Genomic DNA, 20,606 nt, shown 5'->3' with positions numbered 1-20,606 from the left:
AGGACTTAGGCTGCTCCGCGCTCCTGCTCGAACCGGATTTAAACTCCACAGTATCTTCATCTTGCTCTTCTTCTGCAGACTCCTTCGACACTTTCCTTTAGAGGTCTGATCATAGATTTTTTTTTGTTAGTAGCTGACTTCACCTGTTGCCGAGAGATGTTCAGCACCGCTGTGCAGATGTGAGCAGATCAAACCTTGTTTAACTCAAACAGATCGTTCAGAACACAGCAGTTTTCCTTTTTAAAGTTTAGTTCAATCAGTACGTAACGCGGGCATGGATCTGAGACCGGAGCTCTCCACAGCCTCCTCCGTCTCCCAAGTCCACCCTGGAGCGGCAGCAGCGGCCGCAGCGGCAGCCTCCATCCCGGTGTCCATGGCCGGAAGCCTGCTGCGCGGGCCTCCGCTGCTGCTGCGGGCCGCGGACAAATACCCGCGCACCCCGAAGTGCGCCCGCTGCAGGAACCACGGAGTGGTGTCCGCGCTCAAGGGCCACAAGCGCTACTGCCGCTGGAAGGACTGTATGTGCGCCAAGTGCACCTTGATCGCCGAGAGGCAGCGCGTGATGGCGGCGCAGGTGGCGCTGCGGCGGCAGCAGGCGCAGGAGGAGAACGAAGCGCGCGAGCTGCAGCTGCTGTACGGCACGGCGGAGGGGCTCGCGCTGGCCGCAGCTAACGGCATCATCCCTCCGCGTCCAAACTACGAGGTGTTTGGTTCCGTGAGCAGCGAGAGTAACTCAGGTGAGTGGAGCAGCTTTACGCATTCATGTGAAGTGATTTCAGAATGAGAAGAAGCCTTTGGTTCTGAAATAACCGTAAAACAGACTTTAAATACAAACAGTTCAAATGTTAAAATACATTTTAAACGTGATATGACAATAGGCCTAAATGTTATGATTCTGTCCATTTATATTAAGCTGGTTTGGGTCCATGTTGGTGAGCTTCATGTGATTGCTGGGTGGCATAGGCTGCCTAAATAATGGTTTTTGTTGGGCATATTTTTAAATTAAAATGAGGTGTTTTTACCTTCAAGCTGCCCTCATGACAACTGTTTGTATAGCAGTTTGATAGACAAAATTTTGCTAAATGAAATACATGTCTTAGTTTTCATTTCCTGACTGCTAATGAGTTCTCATTTTATCCCACTGTATCAGGCACATGTTGGCACATTTTGTCCCATATCTCACACACTGTGATGTTCTCACTGTGTCCGCAGATTCAAGTATCCAGAAGTATGATCTGTTCCCAAAGAGCCAGCTCTCCGGCTCCGCCACCCCTCAGCAGACTGCGGGGAAACCTGCGTCCACAGAAAGTGACTCGGCCCCGGGCATCTCGTCCCCGGACGGCCGACACGGAGGCTCAGGATCAGAGAACGGAGACAGCGAGTCCTTCATCAGCTCTCCTGTCTCCAAGCCTTTAAAAGACGGAGGAGAAACTCCCGGCTCCGTCAGCTCGCTCGGCTCCGACTCCGGCTCTGAGACCGACAAAGACGAGCAGGAGCCGTCCCCTTCCTCCGCGGCCTCCCGGCACATGAACGCCATCGACATCCTGACCCGGGTGTTTCCGAGCCACAAGCGCAGCGTGCTGGAGCTGGTGCTGCAGGGCTGCGGGAAAGACGTGGTGCAGGCCATCGAGCAGATCCTCAACAACAGCGGCGCTCAGGGCGCCAACAAGGCCGGGTCAGAGGAGACATGGACGGCGGAGAGGATGCTCCAAAACGCGCAGCAGCCTCCTCCTTCTTCTGCGTCCACCACCGCCCCAACCAGGCCCATGTTACCCGGCGCCATGACGCTCAGTAACCGCTCCGCGTTCTCTCCCCTCCAGCCCAACGCCCCGCACTTTGGCGCCGACCCCAGCACCTATCCTCTGGGCACCCACCTGGGGCTCAACCCTCTGCGACTGGCCTACTCCGCGCACAGCCGGGGACTGGCGTTCATGACGCCCTACTCCACCACCGGCCTGATGCCCACCCTGGGCTTCAGACCCCCGATGGACTACGCCTTCAGCGACCTGATCAGAGACAGGACAATGTTACACAAGGAGCAGGGCTACGCCGGAGGCCTGTACGGGCCTCTGGTCAACAACACGCCGGAGAAGCAGTGAGGCTGCCAGACTGACCGTAGAGACACATTCCTCTGTATTTGTAGCCACAAGTGTTGAATGTTCTGGAGAAAACCTGTCATGTGTTTTGGCTGCAGGCTGCTGTAAATAAAAGGATTATCCGGCCTGTAGTCAAATGGTCAGAGAGGAAAAAAATCTAACCTCCCTTATGTGTAATTTTCAAAAATAATTTTATATGTTTGGCTACAAACGTTTGGATGACATTCCCAACATAAAAATCTGCTTAAAAAGAAATAACGTGAAGCTGGAAAAGAGATTTCAAAATAAATCACAGCGTCGCTGGAAAACGAAAAAGTAAACGCAGCTGCAAAAAAGGCTAAAAGTGAAAATAGATTCTGCCATCACTGACTTTTGTTGTTGTTGTTGTAGGATTTAAAATAAAGTAACGAATAAAATGATTTATCAGAGAGATATGACTTTTTAAAGGCCACAGTTATATGCGCTGAAGTGCATAAGATTTTCAAAATAAAACTCAGTATGCTTTGAATTTCTCTTTCACACACGGAATAATAAACGAGGCAAATTTAAGTTATTATAACATGTAGCTTACGGATTGTTAACACTATTTCCTGATGTAAAAAAATCAACTAATAATATGTAAATGGCATCCCTTTTTTCTTCTGTATTATTTCCCTTGTCTCACCTTTTTTTGTTTGTTTTTCTTAGATCGTTTCCAACCGCCTGTATTATAAATTGCATTTGTTAATATAAAATGCTCTGCTATATTTGACTTTTCATTTATGCGTTAGTCAGCTCAAATATGTAGTGGCAAAGTGCTGGATGGAGTCAGTTCCTCTTCACATGTTACAAGCTGTGCTGTCACATTGTATGAATTATGCTGGAAATAAATGTTATTTTAAAGAAACGTGGAAAAGTGCCGTTTTTTTATGACTGAAGAATACACTGAACACATGGAGCTCATTTTGATTTGGAAAGATGCTTTTTAGATTATTTACTTTTACTTTTAAAATTATGACAATTAAAATAAGAAGTTAGATAGATAGATAGTTAAGGGAACAAATGGGTAGAATCCGCATCATACACATTAATAAAGCAGACAACGATACACTTTATATATTGTAACACAGTGTCAACAGCACGCAGATTGCACACGTTTTTTCAAAATGTGTAATAAACGTTGTGAGGTGGGCGACAATGGTCCTTCATCACAGAACCGTCCGCACACATCAGACAGGATTTTAACAATATCATGTTTTAGCTTAACTCCCAGTTAAAGCCAAATCGTCATACTTTTCGGCTAAATAATTCTCACGCAAGTAACTCTTAATTATCAGATGCTACAATTCATCATTATATGTAATAGACTATAAGTAGCCTTTAGCTGGTGTCATAACATGCAATATCGTCCTCGGTCATGGTGCAAACTAGAACTTCAGTCCAACAGAAAGCATCATGGGACGCGAGGCATGATGGGTCATCGCTACAATATTTCTTTATTATTCCTTCTTCATTTAGGGTCAAAATGTTGAAGTTCCCTACACTAATTTATCGCTTGTACATACGGAGGTTGCCAAAGGTAGCTGGGGGAAAAAACAATAACTTTTTATTAGGAGCTTTTACATTTCTGCAAGCGGCCAGCGAAGCAGCTGATTGACGTCTGAAGGCCTTTTAGACTTTTTTTGGAACTTTAATTTCCTTCTTGATCATCGCAGCAGATATCACATAAATCAATATCAACTAATAAAAATCAGCTTAATTATTAAATAAGATTACATAATTTATTTACGAAGTATGATTATACGAATCACCAGAAGCGTTAGCTAAATGCTGTAAAAAGTTAGAGAAGTTTGAGCTCGTTCATATCAGTGTAAGAAATGAGCATTGGTGAAGGAATTCATAATCATGACCAGGGGAATAAAATATATACTTTCTCGCAACTAAATATAAAATGTAAAAACATTTATAGTTGTGTCTCATCAGGAAATTAAAATTATAGCTGAGAAAAAAAAACACCTAAACATGAACCAAATCATGTATGAACCCCTATCCCAAAAAATAGTAAAAACACACTGTGTGTCCGACTGGACGCCATACTTTCACCGCTGGTTATACTGGCATACAGATAAACCATTGGGCCTCTTAAATGAGAACACTTTCTTCCGTCTGAGATTTCACTGCTTCAACGGAAGACTATTTTTTTACCAAAGAGCAGTGGCGCCACCTGCTGGCGAGCTGATGTCAGTACAAAGCAGTATTCTCAAGCTGCAAGTGCAGTCCTGCTGCAATTAAATGCTAAACGCTGATTGGTTGAGCGGTAGAAGGCGATATGCCGAATCAGGTGTGCGACAGGAGAAAGAGAGCAAAAACCTGCAGGACAGGAGGAGTTGAGGACTGGGTTTGGAAACGCAAACCCACAGTACACAGAATAACATATTAAAATACTTTTACTTACACATTTTGCTTATAATAGCTGTCCTGTCTATTTATATTCAATACACATAAAGACCTGTGTAAATTAATGAACTCATGCATTCATTTTCTTTGTGGGGCCTGTACTAATAAGCAGAGGCCTTCAGCATTAATTTAGTGAGCTAATAGAGGTCCATCTTAAATATCACATTAAAAGTTATGCCTCCTCATGTTCATACAAATTCAATCAATAATGCCTGTAATGTTCTAAAACCTCTGAAACGCCTCACATCCAATCATCTGTTAAGACAGTATATGAGCACATGTAGTCATGCAGAATCTGTAGACATCCAGCTGATCAGTCATCAACTCAAACAGCCCCGGGAAATTATTACGTATATATCACATTATGTTAAAGGCTGCTGCTGATGCTGACTCCATTCACTGAGGCAGCTGTGTGACATAGACAGCGCCACTAGATGACAGTCTTGTCTAACAAATAGCATCTGCAGCAGCCTAATGCTAGAAGTCATAGACACCTGCAAGACCCAAGACCCCTTATATAGCTTTCAGCGGACACCTGAAGTTACGTGCGTTAAGTCATTGCTGCAAAAACTGGAATAATAAACACAGTCTAAATTCTAAATCTGAACTATATGTACATATTATATATAATTTCTTTAAATATATACAGTTATATATAAAGTACATACATTTTTAAAAAAGCCTCATAAAAAGACTACATTTGATTCGTGTGTGTGTTAAGTAACACTTCAGGTGCTGGCTTAAAAATAAACCAGCACCTGCAGTGTGTGTTAGTATGCTACGGGCAGACAGCGCCCTCTGCTGGCCACTTGTGTGCAAAACATTGGGTAACAGCATTGTAGCCTCTCTGCCAAACCTGACCAGGATGCTGAAGCATAAATGAGCAGATATAGTGTTTGTTTGTCTTGTCTGGTCTTACCTCAACATGTGGTCAAACTGTGTTTTTAACACTATAAAGTCACAGTCTACAACAACATATTAAACTATGACAGACATTATGACCCCTGTGACCCCAACTGTAATCCAATCCAGCTGTAGACTAAGAAGTGTTGAAAGAGGGGAAAAAAGGAGCATCAGTTTGGAGAGTACCGCTTGTCCGCTGCAGGGAAAGAACAACTATTTTTCCACGCCTCTGTCTCTGTGTTCACTAATGAATAATTAGACACTGGCAGATAAATGGCCACAGGCTCCCAGAGCGTGCAGAGGGAGCAAGAGAGAGAGAGAGAGAGAGAGAGAGAGAGAGAGAGAGAGAGAGAGAGAGAAAGGGAGAGAAAGAATCCATTTAGGTTATTACTCCATACATAAAACCCATTTTCATTTTCAGAGCTGCTGTTCGGTTTACTGTCAGAATAACAAATAGATAACAGCAAAACAAACCAACAATGAGACAAAAACAATTGTGCACATTCTGCCCTGAATTTAGAGTCTTAACTCTTATAGCCCAGCGCGCTCACAGTATAATAGATAAATAAATAAACAATACAAATAAAGACTGTCTTGGCTACAGTGTGCAATCAGACACTTTACAGCTTTGCTAGCTCGCCAAAATCATAAACAAAATGAAACCTGTTGCTAACTTATCTTTGCTAACATCCACTCTTTCATAATATAGCTGCATTTGTGATTCAATAGTGCAAACTCAAAACTACACTTCTTAAATGAAAACAAAGTGACAAATGAACTCGAGGCCTTCCGATCCCTTGGGGGTCTAAATGAGCAGTTTTGAGAGCTGTGGTGTTTCCCACTGTCAGAAAAGTGTAAAGAAAGGGAGATAAAATCCCAGGCACAGGGGTGAACGGGTGTGTGTGTGTGTGTGTGCGAGTGTGTGAGCAGTCAGGTGAGGAGTATCGAGCGTGGGCTCCTCGCTGTATGCGTTAATAACAAAACACCCTTGGATGGTATTGATTTGAGAATCTCATTCCCATCTGTCCTTCGATGGGTCCCTTCATCATTCTGCCCCGGGAGCGCACTTCACTAACCTCACCCGCACCCCACACCCCCTCACACATATAGCCCCCTCTCTTTGTTTTTTTTCTCTCCAACAGTCCTTCCATCATATGTGACTTCCCTTCACATCTACTTTTCCTGTGGTGTGGCGGGATCAACGCTGGTTTTCCCGACTGGGACACACAGCAGATCAGTTCGTTTAGTAAAAGGACCAAAACTGATGGCAGTCGTCAGTTTTCTGGGGTACATATCGCCTGAGATAATGCCCCTTTTATGTCGATCAAGTCAGAGAAATAGAGGACAAACATGTTTTGACCTTTGACCCTGACACCCCAAAATCCACCTAATAAAAAGTTAACGAGGACCAAACCTTTGTTAAATGCTGCACACTGGATCAGATTCTGAGCCCAAATAATACCAAGCAAATCTGAATTATGGCCCTAATCAAGAAGCCATGCATGAGCTAAACCTTTGCTGGATATACCTGCTTTTTGGGGGGCATTGGGCAAATATGTTATTCGGTTTCTTGCTGCCTGCAAGTTCCTTTCATGTACAGTTCTCACAGCACACTATAGATGGCAGCTTTGTTATATTGTTTCCCCCTGAAACAGAAACCAACCAATATCACTGCAGGTTGTCTGAATGCTAGCTAGTTTGGGCTAACTCAAAGACAACTCAGACATAAACTTGGAAATGAAGGTATATATTGACACGAAAACCCTCTAGGATATTATGTAATATGTACATTAGGGATAGAAACTCTTAAACAAATTAGGAAGTTACCAAAGTACCAAAACCCAGTCTTCCCATTTGCCTGATTGGTGATCCAACCTTTGCCAAAACCAGCTCAAACTTGGTCCAGGACTTATTCAAAAAAACACAGCTAACACCCCATGACCTCTGCTGCCTACCTCAGAATAAACTTTTAAAACCAGACACCAAACACAGCAGTAAAAAAAAGCCTGCTATTCATAGACAAACTGGGCCCTTACATGCTCTGTTTGTCCCATAAAGACTCCTCATGCAGCCCACTGCGGCCCCATCATCAGCTCAGCAGACTGTAAAATGCTCAAATTAATAATATTAATATGAACAGGCATAAAAAAGAGAGAGAGAGAGATGGAGCAGTTTGCCAGTGCGTTAGCTGTACCCTGCAAGTATCCAGATGGCCTGTGTGTATTTTTAGGGTGCTGTTTGAATCTGCTGCTGTTGGAACCACAAACGCCACAGGCTCCGTCTTTCTGTGTCGCAATTAAACAGCAAACAGCTGATGTTGGGGGACAAACACAAACCGACTAAAATGCAAAGAAATGAATCTCGAGTTTTCACCCAGTTTCAACATTAAATGACCGTGCGCATATATGAAACAAGCAACAATACAGCCATTTTTACTTCCTCTAATCGACAGCAGTGATGATGAAGCAGCAGGTGTGTGTACAGTGAAATTTGGGGACGTGCGCATGGTGGGGCGTGTGCGTGCTTCTTGTGAGTATTGAGGATAAATGGACGTCAAGCTGTGCAGACGCAGCATGAGCACACTTAATCTCCTCAAGTGGAGGGTGTCAGTCAACACTGCCGGGGCAGATAAGGTGTGCAGGAATGTGAAGTGGCAAAGTGTGTGTGTGTGTGTGTGTGTGTGTGTGATTTCTGTTTGTGTTTGCATATTATATTTTTTTACTGTGTGTTTAGTGTGTGTGCATAAAATCCAGCAGGAGATGCAGCATGTCTTTCTTGTCAGGCATGATGACTGCTAGGGTAAATCTCAAAACACAAATACAGTTTGTGCACACACACACACACAGACACACACACACACACACACACACACACACACACGTCGTGCTGTACATCATTGTTAAAGTTCAAAATGCTAAATATAGATCCTCTTTCCAGGAACGTTTGATCCCCGCTCCACACACACAGTGCAAAGTTTTAATGTTTTCTTTCTTCTTATGTTTGTGGTTGTGTGGCAAGTGTAACTGCAGTGTGTGTGTGTGTGTGTGTGTGTGTGTGTGCGCAGCTTCTCACTGAATCTTCAGCGACAGTCGACTGACTGACAGAAGTAGGTCTGTGTGAAACAGCTCTCTCCTCTCTGGCTCTGCTCCTCCTGGTGAGATCTCCTCCTCATCATCTTCCTCACAGTCATGGAGAAGCTTCTCTCTCTTCTCCCCTTCGTCTCTGTTTATCCTTCAGAACCAGCTTCTGCTGTCTGTTTCCACCCGTTTATCCTCCTGCTATTCTTTCTTTCTGTCCATCTTTTTTCTTTCCTTATTTCCTTCTTTCTATTTTTATTTATTTACTCTTTTGTTTCCTCCTTTTTTCTGTCTTTCTCTCCGTCTTTCTGTATTCTTAGTTTGCCTTTCTTTCCCCCCTCTTTCTGTGTCCCTCTTTATATCTTTCTTTGTCTTCCTTTCTCTCTATCTGTTCTTCCTTCCTATCTTTTTTCCCTGTCTTACTTTCTTACTTTCTGTCTTTCTTTCCTCCTTTTTTCTGTCTTTCTTTCCGTCTTTCTTTGTTCTTTCTTTGTCTTCCTTTCTTTCCCTCTATCCATTTGTTTCTTCCTCTCTTCCTTCCTATCTTTTTCCTTTTTCTTTCCTTTTTCCTTCCTTCTTTCCGTCTTTCTATTTTCCTTTCTTTCCTTCTTTTTTGTCTTTCTTTCTTTCCCTCTATCTGTTCTTCCTTCCTTCCTCTCTTTTTCCCTTTTTTCTTTCTTTCTTTTTCTTTCCTCCTTTTTTCTGTCTCTCTTTCCGTCTTTCTTTGTTCTTAGTTTGTCTTTTTTTTTTGTCCCTCTTTCTGTTTCCCTCTTTCTTTGTTTTCCTTTCTTTCCCTCCATCAGTTCTTTCTTCTTTCCTTCCTTCCTTCCTTCCTATATTTTTCCATTTTACTGTCTATCTTTCTATCTTTCTTTCCTTCCTTCTTTCCCTCTATCTGTTTTTCTTCCTTCCTTCCTTCCTTCCTTTCTATCTGTCTTTCTTTCCTTTTTCCTCTTTCTTTCTTCTCTTTTTTATATCTATCTTTCCATCTTTTTTCTTCCTTCCTTCCTTCCTTCCTTTCTATCTTTTTTTTTAATACCTACAGTGTTTTCAGCCTCCCTGCTCTGAGTGAGAGTCATCAAATGAAGATTAAAGACGCTTCTGTTTCCACTGAAAAGCGCACACACACACACACACACACACACCACAAACAGGAACACACACAGTCGGGCACCAGGCACACACAGAGACACACATACATGCTGAAGTACACATGCAAAAACTTTCATGCCCACACACACACACACACACACACACTCCCCCTCGGGAAACCTTACACAATTACGGCTAGAATGGGATTCATTCTCAGCCTTCAACAACTCATTAACTGCATATTGCAAATCGTACGTTTCAGCAGAAAGCATTGATGAGGAACAGCGAGAAAACGGGGGCTCTGGGAGAGGCCGGCATCATTTTAACGTGTGTTCAGAATTCATTAGCATATCACATACAGTACATTGGATGTATATTATATATGGAGGAGGAGGGGAGGATGGCAACAGTGCTTTTCTTTACACACAGTGACCATATGGCGAGCCCTGCAGGTCAAATATTTACAAATGTTCAGCTTTTTTTTTATGTGCGTGAAATCCAAGGAAGCCAGAGTTAGCACAATATAGATAAGCTGTAGGTATTATTATACATGTAGCATATAATAACAGACAGATAGGGATTTAATTCACATTAAATTAAATCCCCAATTTGCTGAAAAAACACTGATCGAAGACCTAAGTAGGTTATTTAAACCATAAAAGTATTCCCAAACTACTTTGTCTACTTGTGCATACTGAGCAAACCGGCCTGTTGGCAATTTAAATACTTTCTAAAGCGTATATTGTCATTCACTTGTCCTTGGCTTTGCACAACAAATACACGCTCTCCTGAGAGCAGTTAGGGAAGACAAGTGCACACCCCGAAACAGAAAGCTAAATATATCCTCCTCCTCCTGCTCAGATCTTCTGTATGTTTCTCCCTGTGATTGTGTCTGAGAGCTTTGAGCACGGGTTTGATTGGGGAGAGAGAAGCGTGTGTGCGGTTTGAGAGGCGAGCAGAGACACAGAGCCGTGCAGAGGTGCAGCTGCAGCAGGCTTCAGCTGATACGTGACCGGCTCATTAAAGTTTCATTGGCTCTTTGTTCCCCCTTTGGGTTCTCCTTCACAGACCAGGTACTCTCGCTCACAGGAGCTCCGCCAGTGCCCACGCATCTGTGTGTGTATGTGTGTGTGTTTGCAAGGGTTGAGAGCATGTTTTTGCCTCTCGTGACACACCCTCCTCGGTTGACAAGCACATGTTTAAATAGCCCCTGTATATTTGCCCTGCTAGTTTTAACTGATGATAGCATGCAGGAATGAAGTGAGAAAAGGACTGTAAATGTCTTATCTGCAATGTGAGACACACACACACACACACACACACACACACACACTGCGCTGATGACTCACTAACTCTCAAATTAGCACATCCTCTCTTACTGGTGTTTTAATTGAAGATGGGAGATGGGATAGGTTAACAGCGTTGTTAGCGCAGCTTGGTGGAGCAGGAAGGAAGAGGAAAGGGAAGAGGAGGGAAGAGGGGGTGGGGGTTCTCCAGCTGAGAGTGTTCATGTTGTGCAGTTCAGAGGGGACCAAAGAAGTGATAGCATGCATTACTCTTTACCTGCAACACCAAGTTAGTGTCAGATCTGTAGGAACTTACTTAACCTGGAGGATTGCACTGGGGATTTGCAGTGGTTCATAATGGAGATCAAAGTTTAATGCACATGAAGGTGCACTTCAAAGGAAAGAGAAATGTGGAATACTCCATGAATGGTTAATATAGATTAACAGAAGCTTTCTTTTTTTCATACATTACCATTGATCAGTGTTTATCAATCAGTCATTTTTAGTTAGCTTGCATTACCTGGTGAGCGTATCCTGATAGTGGGTAAAAAACTACAACTAAAAATGTATTCAGTCTAATGTGAAGACAGGCCATACATGTACAGTTTCTAGCCATGCTAGCACCCTGTGATTGTTTTGACTGCTGGATGAATTGCAAAATAATTTGGTGCAAAAATCCATAGCGCCACACTGAAGACTCTTATTGACTGTAGTAATCCCAGACCATAGTTTTCAATTACCGTGTGAAATATCACGTCTACTAAGGGTGGGAAAAAATGTCAATATGGCAATATATCATTGTCCTAACTCATGCGATACAATTATCGACAGGCTGGCGCCAGATATCCTTCTATTAATTAAAATAAAACACACGGTGCTCTAAACAAATGTCCCTGTCAATTTAACTGACTGCGTCACTACTTCATGACTCCTCGCGGTGGCGCTCACGACATTAATGAGGGTAACATGAACGGATGTTAAAGCATTTGGCAGTGAAGAAGAAGAAGAAAAAGAAGACAGCAGAATAATGTTGGACAGCGGCTAAAAGATGCATTACCAACTTTCAAATCCAAAGTTTGAACCGACTTCGGCTTTTACAACATTGATGGGGCAAACAACATTGATAAAAACTACACGATTTGCAAGAGCTGTCCGGTGAAAATAAAGTACACGGGCAACACAACGAACGTGCAAAGCCACCTTAAATGCCACCGTCCTGATCTCAACGCAGGGAAAGCGGCTAAGGCTAACATCGTAAGTCAGCATGCAGCGATGAATACAATGCTTAAAGCAAAGCTTCCTTTCTCATCGCAGAGGGCTGGAATCACTGAATCAATTGCTGGGTTTATTTACAAGGACCTCCGAGGAACCCAGGTATGAAATACAGAGCAGAAGATATTTCACAGAAAAGGCTATTCCAGCTCTTTATGCTGAGAATCCCTGCATCGCGATATTATCGTTATCGTGAGCCAAGTATCGTATCGTTAGTTACCCTGCGATTCCCACACCTGATGTCTACCTGTGCAATGTCTATCTTGACTTCTCCTCTAGCTCATCGACGAGACTGACTTAAGTGTTTTTTTGTGAAACAACTCTTGGATGGGTTTTTATGAAAGTCACCTGTTATCATTATGCTGACCTTTTGACCTTCCACATAGTGCAGTCATCAGGTCCCAATCACTTTGGTTGATGACCTGCAAAACTACATTCCCATCAGCCTGAGCTGTCCTTTGTGTCTGCTGTTAGCTTGCAAATAGTAGCATGCTAACATGCTACTCTAAATGTAAACATGGTTAACATTGTACCAGCATGTTAGCATTTTGTTATTGTAAGAATGTTAGCTCGCTGCTGTTAGCATTTAGCTCAATGCTGGGTACAGCCTCACAGAGCTGCTGGCATAAATGTAGACTCTTTGTCTTGTTAGTATTTGAAAGTCAAGACAACATTTATCAGAGAAAACCTGCTCTTGAATTATAAATAATAGTAACTTGTTGTGACACAAAATGTATGGATCAATTTACATAATTTCCACAGGGATCAAAGAAAGCTGAAGCTGGATTGGCTTCTCTCAAAGCTGTTATCACATGGCACGTACTTGCTTAGGTAACACTGTGATCAAATTAGGACGTTGGAAAATTCTCCTCCAGGCCTTGGCAAGCTCGGTGCAAACGCTCTCAAGTGTATTTGACAATTCATTCACGGAGCCAAGAGTTATTTTTTCCGAGGCAGGTGTTACTAGGTAGATCATTATCAAAGCAGCGACGTCCTCCTCTGACGCATGAACGCTCAGACTCATGTCAAGAGCAGAACAGATGCTGAGTGAGGGCGTTGTTGGTGCTGGTCCTCCAGGATTAGAGAAACTTCAAACTACACACACAGAACAACTACACACACCGACGGAGAGCGGCAGCAGAAGAAAAGTGATAAATTATGTTGTTTTGGTCTGTGGCTCTTTGTAAATTGAATTGAGAAAAGTGAGGATAGCAGGAGAAGTGAGAAGAAGACAGAGACAAAGAGGAGGAGATGAAGAGGAGAAAAAAAAGAGGGAAACTGGGTCAGGCAGGAGAGCGAGGAGGTGGGGCAGTGGGGAGGACTGGACTGTGGAAACATTATTGACACCCCTCTCCTCCCTCCTCCTCACCCCTCTAGTGTCCACCCCCGGTCTCTGACCAGCAATTACACCTCTCCAAATTATGATCTATACCGGCAGAGTGGAGCTGACCGCGGATGGAGATAGATGGAGATAGATTGAACTCCATCTCCTCCCTCTCATTCTCTCCCTCTCCCCCTCTCTCTCTCTTTCTCAAGTTTTTGCCGATGGAGACAGATGGTGCGGGGCCCCTGGCCTCGGCCCCTGCAGATTGATTATTGATCAGGAGGACAGAGATGGATCGAGGGGTGGAGAGGACACCGAGGAGTGGGGAGAGAGAGGGGGAGGCGCAGGTGGAGAAGTGGGAGGAATTTAAAGGAATTTATGTTTTTAAGAGAGGGGCTCAAGCAGAGGAGGAGGAGGGGGAGTGATGGGGGGAGGATGTGGGCACGGCTACGGTTTTCTTTAGCTCAGCTATCACCTTGAGAGGGAGCTATTGACTAAGCTCAGATTTATAGCCAAAATCTGAAGTGTTTTGGATTCTGTTCAGGATTTCCAACTTACAGCTCATTCTTTGTCAATGAATGTCCCCCGCTCACTTTAAATAGGTGTTAATCATTGCCGGGTGCAGACGCTGCATTTCTGAAAAGCAAATGTTTTATGAATGAAGTGAGACAGCTTAATGTTGAAACATGCAGGTTGAAGGGGTCACAGGATTCATTTTGCGGGGGAAGAATCATCAAAACCGCTGTAATAAATTAAAACTGTCCAGCACAAAGTCACTCTCAAACTATCTTTTTCACGTTGTCTACTTGTAAGTGCAGGGCAGTTGTGTGCAAAGTGTCAGCCGGCGTGTTTATAGGATGAGTGTTTGCGAGCATGCTGATGTGTTGGGAAGGTGAAGCTGTCTCTCCTCGGCCGACAGATGGCTATCAGCAAGGCTCCGCTCAGTGAGTGCTGCTTTACAGCCGAGCCAAGAGGTTAAGCTGCAATCTTCACTGTCTCTCTCTTATTTTTTCCCTCGGTCGCCGTACCTTTCATCTCTGTGTGCATTTGTGTGTGCGTGCGCTCATTTACTCACTTTGCTCTCCTACAGCATGTGTGGATATCAGTGTGCGTGATAAAGGAACAGAAGGAGCCTGTTGGCTGGTGTGTGTGAGTGTGCTGGAGGCAGATACTGCGGGAAATAAACGGCATGCGGGCAGCTGCCCAGCTCAGAGTTTACACCGGGTGCCATCACTGATGGCAATTTGTGACTGTGCGCCCTCCAAAAGTCATTATTTAACTTTAAACGATTATATTCATCTCTCCACAATAACAAAAGAGCACACAAACACCAGAGAAACACACCTCTCTTTATCTATTCATCTGTTGTTTTCTTCATCTCTCTTGAAATTCAAGGTGGCTCCATACATCCATATGTACTCCAGCCCGCAGGCTGAGTGGGAGCAGTGTCCCAGGAGGGAGCTCCTCTGTGGGCTTTGGGGAGTGGGAGGACTGGATGGATGCAGGATGGGATTCTGGGTGGCTCAGTTTGCCCCTTGAGGCTTTATTTAGCCACTAACCGCCTGAAGGGAGATTGCTAAATTGGGAGTTGCGTGTGTACATGTCTATTTTTGCAACAACACATACGGTACTATATTACACATACAGGGAGAGTTTTGTAGGTGGTTTTGCACGATGGCCGCTGGAGGGAGGGGCTAGCAGAGTCTATAGCTCCCCCTTTAAAAGGCTGCTGCAAAAAAATATGTATGGTGTAATAGATATTTATAAAGAGGGACATTGAACTGGCAAGCATATATATAATTATTATCACATTTTTCATTTACGTACTGACTTCCCTGTCACGTGATTGAGGTTGACCTTTGACCTTTCCTTGTGCGATTGAGATTGTTCGTTTGTATCAGTTTGATTGTGTGTGTGGGACATCCTTACAAAAAGTCATGAGTTAACTATTTTACGTATAATAAACAGAGAGATCAAATGATAGCGGTGACGACGACATATAACGATGTTATACGGCTAATTCAGCAATGAGAATGGAGGAGGATACAGGGATGCCAAACATGAGGAGATTGAAGACAACGTGGACAGTGCATTAAAACAGAAAGTTAGCGCCGTTAGCTTAAAGTAACTTCTGTCACGTGCTGTGTGTCTCGAGCTAACGTTAGCTACAGGTGGCAGGCTGCTGCTAGCCAGCTGGAGTCCTGTGCTGCTGTTTCCATCACTGCAAGATGACTTTGCGTAACTGATTCAAATCATCTACAGATGTTTTTTTGTGGTCACTTTGATTTTAATGTCATCGTTCAAGGTTGTTGCTTTGGAGGGGTGCAACAGGAAAGGCTTTAATCTGTTCCATCCGTCTATTCTGTTCAGGGTCGAGGGAGGGCTGGAGCCTATCTCAGCTGTCATTAGTGAGAGGCGGGGTACACCCTGGACTGATCGCCAGTCAATCACAGGGCTGACAGAGACAGACAGACAACCTTTCACACTCACACTCACACTTACGGGCAGTTTTAGAGTCACCAGGTAACCTGACGAGCATGTCTTTGGACTGTGGGAGGAAGCCGAAGCACCAGGAGAGAACATGCAAACTCCACACATAAAGGCCCCCTACGTCCCAACCGGGATTCAAACCTTCTAGCTGTGGGGCGACAGCGCTAACCACTGCACCACCACAATTTCAATTTAATAAGATAATTCAATCTTGTTTTTTCTTAAGTAATGTCACTTGTTATGTTCGTTAAGCAAAAATATCTTTAGCACCTGCTTCCAACTGTTTTGATTTACTTTCACTGCTATCACAGCAACATTTGCACACAGCTGTTTTCAGTCAAACACCCACTGTATGCAACCTGCCAAGCAACAAACGACACACACAGTTAGCAACTACCTGGTGATAATAGTGGAGTATTTAGCAGCCATAGAGCTACATATTGGGTGAGGGAACAATGGACTTAGGTTCATCAGGTGGCTGGAAACAGGACTCAAAATGAATCTAAATGTGTAAAGAAGCCGTCTTTCCAAACAAGTTTCATCATATGTATATATTTAAAAAGTGAGTAAGTCAGTGCCGTGTTTACATCAGATTTCTGCCGCCCCAAAGTTGCCAGAAAAACCAGTCAGAGCAGATCAAAAACAGATTAAGAGACTGCTTTTTAACTGAGGACAAAGGCAGGCCCATGTTTCCCAGAAGGCAACAGTTTTGCATATTGTCTTAACTCAGCGAAGGCAGGGGTCGTGGCACCGCTGCAAAGAGTCATATCAACATAAAATTAACATATGAATGTTTCAAAGGGCCTTGTTATGTGAGTGCATTGTTGCTGGAGCTAAATATCCGCAACCATATAATATTTATTACATATTTTTGCACTTATCCACAGCTCATGAAACACAAGCTGGTGGACCGACACTTTACGGTTTAGCCGGAGTGTGTAATACATCCTGACGTTTAGCAAGTTAGTGTTTACAGCGTTAAAAGGCTGCTTTCAGCCACATTACACATGCACATCTCCAGGATTGGCTGTGTGGCATCGGGGTTAATGAAGTTTCTCTCCGCTACGCCACAGAGGAGAATTATCTAGTGGAGCGGGGGATGGCTGGCTCCCTCTCTGAGTGTCAACAAACAGTGGGGGAGACCTCCTTAAACACCAAGATGTAGCTGGACATATTTAGCTGTATTATGCCGCCGTCTCACCAGAATTTGGTGAAAATGTAATCAGTCTAACCACACAAGCAAATGAGTCCAAAATACACAGATTAATCGTGCACTTCCATGGAAGATTTCCACCAGGATCCACACACACACACACACACACACACACACACACACACACACACACACACACACACACACACACACACACACACACACACACACACACCAGCAAACATGTGCAAACAAACTCATAAGCGCATACAAATAACTTAGCTGGCCGGGTTATAAAAAAGTTCCCCATCCCTCAGATCACAGTTGGGGGTTCGCAGATTCTCCCCGAGTCGCTGCAGTCAATGAGGGATGGAGGGAAAATGTGCAAATTAGGAGAAGAGAAGACGAGGATGAGAAAGGCTCTACAGAATACAAGTATAAAAGGAGTGTGAAATATCCTCAAGGCCTCCTGGTGTATCAAAGAGCACGGCCAGCTGTGTGTTTACCAGCTTCAACAACACACACATACACACACACACACACATATGCAAAGCCCTTAGATAATCACTGAGAAAATCTCTGGCTGGGAAGACTCTCTGTAGCTTTAAATGTATTGGAGATCGAATAATTTCCATGGCGAGGAATTCAGGGACACCGCGAGAGGCAGGGTGGAACTTTCTGTGTTTGTATGTGTGTGTACACGTATGGATATGTGCATGCTATCAGAGAGAGTTTGGTGTGAGGGGAATGTTTTATTCACTCCTCCCCTCCTGTTCCTTTCTGAGAAACTGTTTTTTTCTGTTTACTGAGAGACAACAAGCCTGACCTGAATGAGACGAGCAGAGAGAGAGAGGGAGAGAAGGAGGAGGAATGGTAAACATTTGAAGATGAGCACATAATAATCAACAACATGGAGGAGCTGGGGGTGCAGGTGTGTGTGTGTGTGTGTGTGACTCCACCAGCCAGCAGAGGTGTGTGTATAAAAGTGTTCACATCCCTTAAAAAGTCATTGCAAAGGTAGAGTGTATGTAGTAGCGTTGTGGCATGTAGGTGTGTGTGTGTGTGTGTGTGTGTGTGTAGGGGCAGAGGTGAGACACACTTCTCAACTATCCTGGATGTGTGCGATGTGTGCGCGTTATATATAGGGCTGTAATTGCGATAGCTTTTTGCTCTGCGATATTTATTGCGATTTTAAAAACGCAGTAGATCATACCAGATAAACGCAGTGTGTTTTCATGTCCATATAAACAATTAACGATAATACTTTTTTATTATTTGGGACTTAAGTCTATTTTCCTGTAACAAACAAAAACTTGTAACACACAGGGTTTAGTGACTCCAGCATCTAAACTTGTGGGCTGCAGTTATGTTATACGGTACGTCATCTACCATTTCTAAAGGTGTTCAAATGTATGTTTAATCAGCGTTGCCAACTCTGTGACGGTAACTTTTTTTAAAACCAAAGCTCAACGTCTCCTGCTTCCTGTCGGCACACACAGCCTCATGCTGCAGGTTAGACCGCTAACACTCCGTAGCACAGCCGCTCCATTAACAGTCCGTTTACGTAGCCACAGCATTACCGAGCACCGGTACGAGGTGCCGCTGATAACGGGAGTACACTCACTTATTAGCCACCTTGCGTAACGGAGCGTCTGCTTCGATCATCCTGCTAACATGATCTGTGACGTTTTCTTTTTGCACTGAGCAACAACAAAGTATCAGTTTGACATGTTTCACTTAATTTTGCTTCACTATTGCACGTCCCGCGATATGACTATTGCACATGCGCACAACGCGATTGTTAAAAGACATATCCTGCAGCCCTAGTCACATATGACTCATAACGGACCCTCTGAACAAGACAAATGCTTGTCTCTTTTTCAGCTGGGGGGAACCACTCCCTCACAAACACACAGTGAGGAATACAAATAGTGACCCTGTTATTCAACGTCTCGACAAAATATAGATGATCCCTTCGGCAGAAAAAAACCAAGGATGGGTTAATAATTTTGACTCTGCTGTCATTTTTAAGAGTCGACAGTAAACAACAAATAAGAAAGATGAATTAAGCTGCAGTTCAATTTGTGATGAATATTTGACATGTCGATGGAGTAGAATAAGGCTGCAGGGTGGTGCAGTGGTTAGGGCTGTTGCCTCACAACAAAAAGGTTCCTGGTTTGAGTCCTGGTTCGACATCGGGGGCCTTTATGTGTGGAGTTTGCATGTTCTCCCTGTGCATGCATGGGTTCTCTCCGGTCACTCCGGCTTCTGAATTGGTCGTAGGTGTGAGCCCGCTTCTCACCCAATGACAGCTGGCATAGGCTCCAGCCCCCCTGTGACCCTGAACAGGGTAAGCGGTATAGAACAGAATAAAGCCTTTCCTGTTGCACCCCTTCACAGTAAAGTGTTGCAATTCATCTGTCCCAAAGGATACACTCAGTGCCAACACAGTCGATGCTAACATCACCATGAAAGCAGTTTGAAGGTGTTGCACAATGTATTGGAGCCTTGTGATGTTGGTGATCAGCTACACTATCTAAACTCTCGTGTAAAATATACTTTTTTTTTACAGTCACCTCCTCCTTTGCTCCTCTCTCAAAAGTCGACAGTGATAAATACCCTGGGTAGAAGTCTGCATTGCCTCACACTGAGCAGTGTCAATACTGAGCCTATACCGTCTCAGTCGGAGCATCTTTGTCTGCCTCCATCACTCTTTTGCTGTATCCATCGCTTCCTCTTTTATTCTTCTTTCTCTCTCCTCTGTCTACATACTGTCGCTGTAAAGAAGGAGAGGAATGGGAGGCGCAGATGCCCCTGTGAATAAGAATTGAGGAGGAGCTCGACATTGACCGTGAGCTGGATGAGAGAATGGAAAAGAAAGACAGGAGGAATGAAGAAAAGGGCGAGCAGAATAGAAGAAAAGGGGTAAAAATAAATTGTGAATAATGTATATTGCCGGCCTCCTAATGCTTTGCTGTTTAATACCGGCCTAAATCCCTCAACTTCTCGTAAAAACTTCAACAATTTCGCAGTCGAGTAATCTTCCGATTTAATAACCTTAAGCTTCCCCAGCTCCATAAATCTGACGTTCTTACGCCTTCCCTCCCCAACCTCGTCCTCCCTCCTTTCCTCCCTCATTCCAAGCCTCTGTGCATTTTATCTCCATAATAGCACAAAGCGGCCCAAGCTGCCTCGGTGGGAGAGATAAGGGAAATTCCTGCCCGTATTTTAATAGCTTCGCTCAGCTATCTCTTCCTACCAACTCCTCAGGAGCTGCCAGCCAGCGCACTCACCTTGGATGCAGCACCCAGAGGAGAATCCTACAGAAAGGCATGACTGCTGAACGGCTGGTGTGTGTGTGTGCGCGCACATGTGTTTGTGTGTGTGAGTGTTAGATTGTGTGTCAGAAAAAGAATGAATGTGTGCCTGTATGTACTGTTTCTGTGTTGTTTAAATTCAAGGTACAAATGAGTGCTG

At 43.9% G+C, this 20,606-nt stretch overlaps 1 protein-coding gene across 2 annotated transcripts; it reads left to right on the top strand.

Moving 5' to 3' along the window:
* The first annotated feature begins 274 nt into the window (after positions 1 to 274).
* Positions 275 to 2,952, top strand: dmrta2 (DMRT-like family A2). Of its 2 annotated transcripts, none has more exons than XM_069679971.1 (2): positions 275 to 737; positions 1,213 to 2,952. In XM_069679971.1, the coding sequence occupies exons 1-2, from the start codon at positions 275 to 277 to the stop codon at positions 2,097 to 2,099; spliced, it is 1,350 nt and encodes a 449-aa protein (XP_069536072.1). In that variant the 3' UTR covers positions 2,100 to 2,952. The 2 variants fall into 2 exon arrangements, with proteins under 2 accessions (XP_069536072.1, XP_069536073.1); XM_069679972.1 differs by having other exon boundaries at positions 275 to 746.
* Positions 2,953 to 20,606: the final 17,654 nt, after the last annotated feature.

The sequence above is a fragment of the Semicossyphus pulcher genome, unplaced genomic scaffold (assembly GCF_022749685.1).
Source record: "Semicossyphus pulcher isolate SPU_LCO1_2020_fin unplaced genomic scaffold, fSemPul1.0.p SCAF_4, whole genome shotgun sequence".
In the NCBI taxonomy this organism is placed as follows: domain Eukaryota; kingdom Metazoa; phylum Chordata; class Actinopteri; order Labriformes; family Labridae; genus Semicossyphus; species Semicossyphus pulcher.
The sequence above is the reverse complement of the archived record's forward strand: the minus strand, read 5'-3'. Positions and strand labels throughout refer to the sequence as shown.